The sequence below is a fragment of the Bos grunniens genome, chromosome 26, assembly GCF_055505025.1.
Source record: "Bos grunniens cultivar Pamir isolate PY7600 chromosome 26, Bosgru_T2T1.0, whole genome shotgun sequence".
In the NCBI taxonomy this organism is placed as follows: domain Eukaryota; kingdom Metazoa; phylum Chordata; class Mammalia; order Artiodactyla; family Bovidae; genus Bos; species Bos grunniens.
Genome location: NC_141190.1, coordinates 5,739,773 through 5,752,742, shown reverse-complemented (window position 1 = coordinate 5,752,742; position 12,970 = coordinate 5,739,773). Strand labels below are relative to the sequence as shown.

Below are 12,970 nucleotides of genomic sequence, written 5' to 3'. Positions count from 1 at the left end.
TGTCTAATTGTTAGAAGACAAACCTGAATTAACACTTGAGCTTAAAGGGATCAAAATTCTAAGGGAGTATTAGTATTTTGAAATATATAAATTAAATTCAAAGTGTTCATGAACATTTAGAGAAAAAGTTCTAGAAATGAAGATGAAAAATTTTAAAGGATATTAATATAGAATTTAATATACACATTAAAGTATTCATATATTGACATATTAAAATGAAGATGAATAAATTGAATGCTTAATATATGTTAATTTATGTGGGGACAAAAAAAGAAAAAAGAAATCCCTGACTGTGATAGTTAACCATATTAAAACTAACAATGTAGAAGAGCTTGTCATATGAATTTATTTAACTAGTGTGAGAAACTGGAATTTATACTTCTATTAGTGCAGCAACTACATGGTTACTATCATTTTTTTCTGTTCCACATTAACGTCAGGCATTACCATGTACACAGAGTTCTCTTTCCCAATAAGTACGACCCTAATCAAGATACCTGCTCATAATTAAGAGAAGAGTATTTTTTGTCACACCTCTCCTTAAGGAAGAAGTTTAGCTCAGTTTTATTTGAACTGTAGCAAAACATGCCACCCCAAAATAGACTGCTTTGGTATATTGATTATTTTGGGCAGTAGGTACTTAGAAAATGGCAAATGCAGTGAGAAGCTTTTTTTGAGTTCCCTTATCTATTCTAAAGACAGATTTTCCAAAAGGAATTCAATCATCATGAATTCTTTTCAAAGAGTTTCACTGACCAGGAAAGATTGAATCTTTTCACAGGAGGGGAGACTAGAATTGGATAGCACATCCAGGCAAACTCTGCCTGAACTATCATACATTCCATTTGTTCTAAGTGTCCCATTCACATTTCCTAAAATTATTTACTATCTCCCAAGTGGCCTGCACCTCCCTCCTCATTTCCTATTAAGATTATATTTAATCCAGAATTCTAAAGCTACCTCTTTGAATTATCCATCTTCCTGTGTATATCTCATGTATGCATGAGATACATGTATTTATAAACTTGTTTGTTTTTCTCTTGTTAATTTGTATTTTATGACAAGAATCTCAGTTAATAAGTCTGAAGTTTACAAGAAAAGATATTTTTCCTTCCCTATATAGTTACACTACTTGAAATGACTAAATTATAAAATTGATGAAAGTTCAGAAAAAAATGCATAAAAATAATTTAAAGGAATAAATATACTGATAATAACCTCAGCATGAAGAATAACTTCCCAATATTCATAGCTATACAAGGATTGAAGAGGCAAATTTCTCACAAATGTAAGTTTCTTAGAGGAACCCAGTCAACTTTGTAGCAAGGATATTAGAGGAATCAAAAATTAAACTATTAGCCTGAATAAATGGTCTTTATGGTCGATTTCCTTCATTTCATGGTATGACTTGGAGAATAGAATTTTTATGAGTAGGATTAACCTATTTTTCTGTCTTCCAATGAAAATCAAATGGTGAAAAATGGTTTAAATTATATAAGACTGAATATGTTTTAGAGAAACTTAATTGTCTGAATGGTAATAACTCAAAATTTATGATTATTTGTGTAAAGTAGGGGCTAATAATCAGACTTATTCATTGGGAAAAAAAAATGCAGCCAGCTGCATTATTTTGAGAAAGGAGGGTTGCTTCGACAACCAAAGATAAAGACATGCCATTATCTATAAGAAATTTATTTCAAGGGAAGAAAAGAGGGAGAATAAAGAAGGATGATTTATAAATCAAATATAATCCAATAAAAATTAAAAAATAAAAACATATACAGGAAAAATGTAGGATGAACAAAGATAAGCAACTGTGGAAAAGTAATTAAACAATGTGATGAGGCTAAAAAGAAGATACACTTATTTTATCAAAGTCTGTTTTGATACAAGTATATTATATTTCATTTCCCATTAATTTTTTTTTTTCCCCTAGTACAGGGAAGGCATCTCTCACACTGGGAGTTTTTAATTGCCTGTTTTCAGGGGGAAAAGGTGAGATTAGAATGCCCTTCTTGCATTTATTGATTGTTTTTTTTTTAAGTGCTTTCACCTCCAAATAAACCTATGTCAAATAGCATATTCTGCCATTCTTTAACTCTAACAAAAAGGATAATTAAGGATTAATCACATCGTTTAGCATCTCTGGAAATTTTGTGCATTCAGCTGAGGCAGTAATTGAACCTGAAAAAAACAAAATATAACAGAGGGAAGGGGACATATGAAGTTTACACATTTCTGCCTTTATTTCTTTCTCCTTCCCTTTATTTCTCCCTTATTTCTCTTTTTCTTTCTTTGTTTCTTTCTTTCTCTCTCTCTCTCGCTTCCCCTCTCCCTCCCTCTTTCCCTCTTTTTCTTTCGTGAAGGGAAACTGTGTCGGTCTTCACAGCAATTAGAAATATTGTAAGCATTCTGACAAAGATTCTGGTTAACCATATAAAAAGAATATACTAAAAAGAATAAAACACTCTCTCACAAATAGTAGTTTTAAGATGACAAACTGAAAAATATTGTAACATATAATTTTTAAAAAGCTTCTAAAATGATTAATATATTATGGGATTAATCATAACTAGCTAATATGACAATAAATCTAAATTTATTGCTCACATAACTGTTCATTGAGGGCTTCCTAAGCAGGCAGCTCTTCTCTAAGCTGAGTTTCAGAGACTTAGGTCCCTTTTATCTTGTATTTCTACAACTGTCAACATATGGATCCCAAAGTTCCTTGGGTATTGTTTCCATTTCACTCACCCAAGGAAAAAAGGTTAATTGAGGCCAAGAAATGGTGTAGACAATATTGTTCCATATTTTATTGGCCATAACTCAGTCACAGGGATCCACTAGAAAGTGAGGCTAGGGAAAGTGCTCTAGCTGTATACACAGGAGGGAGAGGAAAGGATTTAGGAAGCATCCAGGCACTTCTGCTATGCACTATTCCAAAACCTTTAAAAGAATGGAGAGATAATTGATGAAGAAAATAATTATCACCCTTAGGTTTCTTTTTAAAAATAGTTCATTCCACATTTTACATCAAATTTAAGCCTATGTAAAATATAAGTTCAAAAGAGAAGGGGGCCACAGAGGATAAGATGTTTAGATGGCATCATCGACTCAATGGACACGAGTCTGAGCAAATACCAGGATATAGTGAAGGACAGGAAAGCCTGGCATGCTGCAGTCCATGGGTTTGCAGAGGGTCAGACATGACTGAGGGACTGAACAACAACAATAAAATTTACATTTATTCATAATGCAGAATTTTCTATCAGTATTTGAAATGACGTTTGTATTATCCAGGTTTTCTGGCTTTATGACAGAAAACAAAGCAATCCTGTTTAGTATCTAAGTGCTATTAAGTCCATTACGGCAATTATACTGATTCTTGTATAGAATTTTCTTTGTAAACTGTAGGATGCAACAAGATTACCTAAATGCCTTTATGTGCCAGAATAATAAATGAACTTGATAGTCAAGGGCACTATTTGCAATTGTTAGAAATGTTCTTCTGGAAGGTCAAAGAATTCTTCCACATATACTAATGTGACTATTTTAATTTTAGCACCAAATAATTGGCTAGCTTTTCTTCTCAGTTAACAGCGTTATTAATGAAATCTATTTGCAGTTAGTAGTTCTATGCAGAGAAGATAAGAAATGGTAAATTATTCATTGGACAAAACATCCATATTTTTAAAAGTGACATTAAACAAAGACAGTTAAAAAAAAAATTGTTGGAGCAATGCCCTGATGCAATCCATGATCTTGGCCTTAATTCACAATATTTTAGCTAAAAGAGTTAATGAGCACTATAATGGAGAGGTCTGGAGGGATATATCTATTACTAAGGAAGTGATTTCAAGTGAAAGCACAGGAAAAAAAAAAGAATAAAAGGACATCAATTTCTGAGTTTATTTAAAGGGAAGGTGTTACACAGTATACTTTTTTCTTCTTTGGGGACTTTCAAAGAAAGACTAGATATGAGGTGAGAAGCTTTAGAGAACAAGAGTGGGACTTTTGTTGAGCTGAAGCTGAGGGATATCTGAACTGACCTAAAATACTAGATACAATTTTTGTAACCATTTGATCTAGGTAAGTGGAGAAATAAGTCCGGAAAGAATGAAGGGATGGAGCCAAATCAAAAGCAACACCCAATTGGGGATGTGACTGGTGATAGAAGCAAGGTCCGATGCTGTAAAGAACAATATTGCATAGGAACCTGGAATATCAGGTCCATGAATCAAGGCAAATTGGAAATGGTCAAACAGGAGATGCCAAGAGTAAACGTCAACATTCTAGGAATCAGAAAACTAAGATGGACTGGAATGGCTGAATTTAACTTAGATGACCATTATATCTACTACCGTGGGTAGGAATCCCTTAGAAGAAGTGGAGTACCCATCATAGTCAACAAAAGAGTCGGAAATGCAGTACTTGGATGCAATCTCAAAAACGACAGAATGATCTGTTTGTTTCCAAGGCAAACCATTCAATATCACGGTAATCCAAGTCTATGCCCCAAAATGCTGAAGAAGCTGAAGTTGAACAGTTCTGTGAAGACCTACAAGACATTCTAGAACTAACACCCAAAAAGGATGTCCTTTTCATTATAGGGGACTGGAACGCAAAAGTAGGAACTCAAAAAAAAAAAAAAAAGTAGGAACTCAAGAAACACCTAGAGTAACAGGCAAACTTGGCCTTGGAGTACAGAATGAAGCAGGTCAAAGGCTAACAGAGTTTTGCCAAGAGAATGCACTGGTCATAGCAAACACCCTCTTCCACCAACATAAGAGAAGACTCTACACATGGACATCACCAGATGGTCAACACTGACATCAGATTGATTATATTCTTTGAAGCCAAAGACGGAGAAGCTCTATACAGTCAGCAAAAAAAAAAAAAAAAAAAAAAAAAAAGACCTGGAGCTGACTGTGGCTCAAATCATGAACTCCTTATTGCCAAATTCAGATTGAAACTGAAGAAAGTGGAGAAAACCAGTAGGCCATTCAGATATGACCTAGATCAAATCCCTTATGACTATATAAGTGGAAGTTGGAAATAGATTTAAGGAGCTAGGTCTGACAGACGGAGTGCCTAATGAACTATGGACAGAGGTTTGCGACATTGTACAGGAAACAGGAATCAAGACTATGCCCTAGAAAAAGAAACACAAAAAAAGCAAAATGGCTGTGTGAGGAGGCCATACAAATAGCTGTGAAAAGAAGGGAAGCGAAAAGCAAAGGAGAAAAGGAATGATATAAGCATCTGAATGCAGAGTTCCAAAGAATAGCAAGGAGAGATAAGAAAGCCTTCCTCAGTGATCAATGCAAAGAAAAAGAGGAAAACTTAGTATGGGAAAGACAAGAGATCTCTTCAAGAAAATTAGAGATACCAAGGGAACATTTCATGCAAAGATGGGCGCGATAAAGGATAGAAATGGTATGGACCTGACAGAAGCAGAAGATATTAAGAAGAGGTGGCAGGAATACACAGAAGAACTGTACAAAAAAGATCTTCATGACCAAGATAATCACGATGGTTTGATCACTCACCTAGAGCCAGACAACCTGGAATGTGAAGTCAAGTGGGACTTAGGAAGTATCACTATGAACAAAGCTAGTGGAGGTGATGGAATTCCAGCTGAACTATTTCAAATCCTGAAAGATGATGCTGTGAAAGTGTTGTACTCAATTTGTCAGCAAATTTGGAAAACTCAGCAGTGGCCACAGGACTGGAAAAGGTCAGTTTTCATTCCAATCCCAAAGAAAGGCAATGCCAAAGAATGCTCAAACTATTGTACAATTGCATTCATCTCACTTGCTAGTAAAGTAATGCTCAAAATTCTCCAAGCCAGGTTTCAACAATATGTGAACCATGAACTTTCAGATGTTCAATCTGGTTTTAGAAAAGGCAGAGGAACAAAGATCAAATTGCCAACATCCACTGGATCATCAAAAAAGCTTGAGAGTTCCAGAAAAACATCTATTTCTGCTTTATTGACTATGCCAAAGACTTTGACTGTGTGGATCACAATAAACTGTGGAAAATTCTGAAAGAGTTGGGAGTATCAGACCACCTGACCTGTCTGTTGAGAAACCTGATGCAGATCAGGAAGCAACAGTTAGAACTGGACATGGAACAACAGACTAGTTTCAAATAGGAAAAGGAGTACCTCAAGGCTGCATATTGTCACCATGATAATTTAACTTATATACCAAGTACATCATGAGAAATGCTGGGCTGGAGGAAGCACAAGCTGGAATCAGGAATGCCGGGAGAAATATCAGTAACCTCAGATATGCAGATGATACCACCCTTATGGCAGAAAGTGAAGAACTAAAGAGCCTATTGATGAAAGTGAAAGAGGAGAGTGAAAACGTTTGCTTAAAGTTCAACTTTCAGAAAACTAAGATCATGGCATCCAGTCCCATCACTTCCTGGCAAATAAATGGGGAAACAGTGAAAACAGTGTCAGACTTTATTTTTCTGGGCTCCAATATCACTGCAGATGGTGATTGCAGCCATGAAATTAAAAGACGCTTACTCCTTGTAAGGAAAGTTATAACAATCTAGACAGTATATTGAAAAGCAGAGACATTACTTTGCCAACAAATGTCCGTCTAGTCAAGGCTATGGTTTTTCCAGTGGTCATGTATGGATGTGAGAGTTGGACTGTGAAGAAAGCTGAGCACCGAAGAACTGATGTTTTTGAACTGTGGTGTTAGAGAAGACTCTTGAGAGTCCCTTCGACTGCAAGGAGGTCCAACCAGTTCATCCTAAAGGAGATCAGTCCTGGGTGTTCATTGGAAGGACTGATGTTGAAGCTGAAACTGTCCACCTGATGTGAAGAACCGACTCAATTGAAAATACCCTGATGCTGGGAAAGATTGAAGGTGGGAGGAGAAGGGGATGGCAGAGAATGAGATAGATGGTTGGATGGCATCACCGACTCAATGGACATGAGTGGGGTTGCAGAGTTGGACACAACTGAGCGACTGAACTGAACTGAAACTCTACTCTTTCTTCAAGAAGCAGCTCAAAACTATGGTGATCATATTCAGACACCATTAAGTGTGTCTCTAACATGCTTCCTTAGTATTTTGACCTTCTATTATTGTGTTTTTACAGTGTATTATGCTTTTCATATAGTCCTTTGCTTCCAACCTAGTTGTGAGCCTCTGGAGTGTAACAACTTTTAAGTCTTTGTCCAGAAGGAGTAAATAGAGAAATACAGTATATAGTGAGTCTCCATCAACTGTTTTTGAGAAAACTGTCTCCAACGGGTCCTGACACACTAATAAAAGTACATTAATATTTTAACTTAATTGAATTTTGAAAAATCACAAAAGAAATTATGCTATATTTGCAAGTGAACATTACACAATATACTTTCACTTACATCCAATCATGAAGCAATCATGAACATATAGTAATTTTAGTGTCATTATTTTTTCAATAAATTCTCTTTCTAATACACACAATGAACTGAACTGTGTTCCCCTAAAATTCATATTTGACATCCTAACCTCAGTGGGATATTATTTGGAGATGGGGCCTTGGGAGGTATCTAGGTTTAGATGAGATCATGAAGCGGGGGCACTTATCTTGGGGTTAGTGCCTTTGTAGGAAAAGATACCAGAGACCTGCTTTCTTTCACTTTCCTCTATGTCAGGTTATAGCAACAAGGCAACAGTCTGTAAGCCAGGAAGAGACCTTTCACCAGAACCTGATCATGCTGAATCCCTGATCTTGAACTTCCAGGCTCCAGAGCTGTGTGAAAATAATGTCTGTTGTTTAAGACACAGAACCCTTGAAATTTGTTACGACAGCCTCACCTGACTAAGTATATATATACTGACTCTATAGCTCATACAAATGTAAACACACACACATTCTCTCACTCACTGATTATACAGGAAATATCATTTCAGATATAACTCAGAATTAAATGATATAATGTAACTGGCAGCAACAAGAAACTAAATATCTACTTTTTACCACTGAGATAATTAATCAGTTGCAAATTAAACCCCTAAACATAATACTGCATTTTTCAAAGCTAACTTTAACTATTTTAAAGGATCCATTATTCATTAAAGCATTTCTAAAAACTGAAATTTATACTAGATTATCATTTAAGTATATTAACTTTTAAAATAAATATTATGTGAGTTTAGAAAAGAAACTAAAATTAGGTGTGCTTCACTGATAAATTCACATTACATCAATTTTGAGAGGCTAAAAGAAAACAAAACAAAACAGAATAAAAACCTTGTATATTACAAAACCTGATAATAACCAGTACCTGTATTCCTCTTGTGTAAAGCGTGGGATTTCTCCTGGATGTAAGACAAGAATCTTCACAGTGGCACTGCTGAACATCACAGGCTCACCATCATCAAAAGCAACAATGACCAACTTAAAAAGTAATAAAAACTCAAGTTAAAGATGATTTCAAAGAAGAAGACAAGAGCATAATTTTTCCATGAATGTGTTAAATTATTGAACTGCCTGGTTCCAAAAGGGGGAGCAGTAAACATTTTCTAATTGCCTACCAAGTAGAAGAGACATGCTAGTATATGCACAACAATCCCACCAGGTAGATGTTATTATTTCCATTTGCCAGGTGAGAAAACTCAAAGAAATTCAGTTAATAGCTTTATGATATAATGAAACAGGGCACTCAAAGACAGTGCCCTGGGACAACCCTGAGGGATGGGATGGGGAAGGAGTTGGGAGGGGGATTCAGGATGCGGGAACACAAGTACACTCATGGCTGATTCATGTCAATGTATGGCAAAAAACACTAAAATATTGTAAAGTAATTAGCCTCCAATTAAAATAAATAAATTAACCCTGTGTACGAGACAGCAAAAGAGACACTGATGTATAGATCAGTCTTATGGACTCTGTAGGAGAGAGAGAGGGTGGGGAGATTTGGGAGAATGGCATTGAAACATGTATAATATCATGTATGAAATGAGTCGCCAGTCCAGGTTCGATGCACGATACTGGATGCTTGGGGCTGGTGCACTGGGACGACCCAGAGGGAGGGTATGGGGAGGGAGGAGGGAGGAGGGTTCAGGATGGGGAACACAGGTATACCTGTGGCGGATTCATTTCGATATTTGGCAAAACTAATACAATATTGTAAAGTTTAAAAATAAAATAAAATTTAAAAAATAAAAAAAATAAAAAGTTTCTAGTAAAAAAAAAATAAAAATTAATTAATTAGTTAATTTTTTTAAAAAGCTAGCAGTAAAATGGGTATAAGTTACTACATCTCTCAAAACCTCTTCTCTCTTTCACAATTCCACTGGTGCCTACAGTGAAAACATGAGACTTTTACAAGTTTGAGCACATTTTAAAAGTATTAAGTTTAGTAGCATCAATAGCAAAAAGCTAATTAGCTTGCTTATAAAAAGAAATTAATTTTTCCAATGAATCAATTGTCTGCAAAATTATACAAAAGAAATACTTCACTTTGGAGGATAAAATTGGAAATCTTCATAGTTTGACACATTTTGATATGCACTCTCTTAAAAACAATTAATTATATAAAACCAAGTTCATACTGTAGAATAAAGAATGTTCAAATGATGTGAACTAAATAAAAAGTTTTAGTCTTAAGATTAATATCTGTATATTAATTATTACTACAATAGCTTTTATAATCATCATTTTTTGACTTACTGTATTATGCCAAGAAGAAAAGTTTATTTTAAGAAATATTAAAGTTCAAAACTATGTATTTCTCTAGAATGTATATACTTTTGGATGCTGCAGGTGACTAACCTAAACTAAATCAAACTAGATCATGGAACCACAATCAAGGGTCATCCTGAGAGTCACAATTTGCCTTCAGGTTAATACTTACAAACAGAACAATTATTTCAAATGGAGATAAAATTATGTGAGACAGTGCTCATTGATATTCACAAGGTTAGCTGGTGAAAGTATCACCCCAATGTATGGTCAAAGGCTTTATTCTCAGAGACAAAATCTTTCTAGTAACTACAGAGAATGGAAACAGTCAAATATTTAATATAATGGATTACTTATGATAAAAGTGAAGGGTAATATTATTTCAAATTTTCTAAAAGTATAATGTATCAAGAAGACATTAACTTGAACCAGCAATTGCCTCTAGGTACTGATTTGAGGAAAAGAAATATCAAGTGGCAAATTATATCTGAACAAGGAGTTTTGCAACAGTAAATATCATTGTAACAAAAATTGGAAACAGACTAATTATCCAACAACAAGTTATTGAACAAAAAAAGAAAAAAACAATAGTATATTCATATAATAGAACATTGTACAACCATTTACATATCATTAATAGTGTTCATATACTTAAATTTTTAAAAAGTATTATGAATAACACAATCATACAGTCATGCTATTTTTAAAAATTTTGTATGCTTTCATTTGCAGGGAATTTTATCACAAAGATAGAGTTAAAATGGTAAATTTTAACCTCAAGATGAGAAATATCAAGCATTTTTTTACTTTTTACTTAACTGTAGTTTCTAAGCACCTATGCAGTAAAAATGTACTGTTTTGTAACTTTAAAATATTAAAAAGGAGAAAAATGGGAAAGTGTATGGTTATTTGTTAAATCAAACTCTAAACCAAAAGTTAAATATCAAATAGACACTATAGAGAAAACACTGAACTGACCTTAAAAATTGTTGTAGGTTCTTCATTAAGATTAACTCGAGTTATTACTCTTCCAGAATCCTCTTCTACATCAAAAATACTTGCAGGATAAGGAAATTGGACATCATCTACCCTATATCTCACACGGCTTGCAGGTAATCCCTAAAATAAAATTATATATTATTTCACAAAATGAAAACAAAATGTAGTGATAATGCAAAACTGACTTGTAAAATAAAGTCATTTAGAAATGAAAAAGGATATTTTAACTTTTCATATTTTCAGGTTTAAAATGTAGCAGAACTTTTATTTCTTTAGAATAACAGTCTGAATCAGAGAAGTGTCTTTATTACATGTTATTTAAAATTATTTAAGTAAAAGAATAAATCAAAGGTTTCCTTGGATGTCTTCCCTCCATATTTCTTTAATTATATGAACTTCACATTCTTCTTTGAACATTGTTTCTCTTTAATATTTTATCATCTGAGATCATTATAAGTTATTTTCCTTATTAGAACTCTGTGATGCTCAGAGAAGATAAAGTGTGAAGGATTAAGGTAAACTGGAGGAGTGGGTATGAAAGTAAAAGAAACGTTACTTGCCATCTGTTCTATGCTGTTTACTAGGCAAGCTTATTTTCATAAATCAATTCTTACAACAATCCTTTAGGATAACATTACTACTAATGATGATAGTAATAATAATAAAATAATGATAGTAAATATCTGTTGGAAGCTTATTATGTGTGAGAATCATACTAAAATTTTTACATATATAGTCTACCACACATTTTTTAAATGAACTTGAAGCTTCATTTAAGTTGGAAGGGTGGTGGGAGGGGCATGAGAGGGGGGAGGGTGGATGGTGGGAGGGTGAGGGGAAGAGGTTGGGAGGGTGCTGGGAGGGGGTGCTGGGAGGGGGGTGGGCAGGGGTTGGGCGGGTGGTGGGTGGATGGTGGGAGGGTAGGGGGAGGAGGTTGGAAGGGTTGGGGGAGGGTGGGGGGAGGGTGCTGGGAGGGTGGTGGGCTGGGGGGTGGGAAAGTGGTGGGCAGGTGATGGGCGGGTGGTGGGAGGGTGCTGGGAGGATGTTTGGAGGGTGGTGGGTGGGTGGTGGGTGGGGGTGGGTGGGGGGTGGGAGGGTCCTGGGAGGGTGCTGGGAGGGTGTTGGGAGGGTGCTGGGCGGTGGGTAGGAGGATGCTGGGAGGGTGGTGGGCAGGGGTTGGGCGGGTGGTGGGTGGATGGTGGGAGGGTGGGGGGAGGAGGTTGGGAGGGTGAGGGGAGGGTGCTGGGAGGATGTTTGGAGGGCAGTGGGTGGGTGGTGGGCAGGGGGTGGGAGGGTGCTGGGAGGGTGGTGGGCTAGGGGTGGGCGGGTGGTGGGAGGATGGGGAAATTGGGGTCTTTTCAAATTGAGGCATGACTCCTAGGGATGCGCTCGAGTTTGTTTTAACATTTTTAACAAATAAAAGTTGGCAACTTCTCTGAGGCAACACGAGCCGGTCCCTGAGATCCCCTTTGCAACTTGAGATGAACCCCAAGGTTCCCACCGCAAGTCGAGAAAAACCACGAGATTCTCCCCTCAATGTGAGATGAGGCCCTTTCCCAGAGCAGTGTCTCAAGAGAAACCCCACGTTCCCTCTTGAAATGCGAAAGGGTACTTGACACCCTTGATGCAACTCAGGAAGGTCCCTGAGATACCCGTCCGCACTAGAGAGGAACCCCGAGTTTCACGCCACAACTCAAGAAGAGCCCCGTTTTCCCCTCCTCAACTCGAGATGAGGGTCGATTTCTCTGCTTCATTGGGAAAGGAATCCCAACATTGCCATCGGCCCTCAGGAGGAGGCCGGTCTCCCCTTGAAACTTGAGCGCATCCCCAGGAGTCGTGCCTCAATTCGAAAAGACCCGATTTCCCCAGCCACTCCAGATAAGCCTGATTCTCCTGCACTGACTCGACTGGAACCCCGAGGATCAACTCAAAACACGAAGGTAGGTGTGACAGCTCCGTGGCACCTCGAGAAAAAACCCAAGACCACTATGTCCACTCAACAGGAAGCCTGACACTTCTTTTACACCTCGAGAGGGAAGCTGAGTTCCATGTCTCCACACGAGACGAGGCCTGAATCCCCTGTTGAAACTCCATAGGCACCCCAAGATTCATGTCAGAACTGGAGAGGAACCCTGAGGTTCCAGCCTCAACTCAAGATGAGGCCCTATGCCCCTGCACTGACTGGAGAGGAATCCCGAGAGGCCCCTCACAACTCGAATGGAGACTTAACTTTCCTGAGACAACACGAGCGGGTCCCTGAGGTCCCCGT

General features: G+C 37.0%; 1 protein-coding gene across 1 annotated transcript in view; it reads right to left on the bottom strand.

The window, feature by feature from the left end:
* LOC147343960 (protocadherin-15-like) overlaps window positions 1-12,970 on the bottom strand; it is a 1,781,617-nt gene that overhangs the window by 175,020 nt on the left and 1,593,627 nt on the right. Inside the window, exons 25-26 of the mRNA XM_086377653.1 lie at window positions 10,681-10,821; window positions 8,303-8,415 (exon numbers count right to left, since the gene is read on the bottom strand). Coding sequence (XP_086233779.1) covers window positions 8,303-8,415; window positions 10,681-10,821 — 254 coding nt within the window. The remainder of the gene's footprint in view (window positions 1-8,302; window positions 8,416-10,680; window positions 10,822-12,970) is intronic.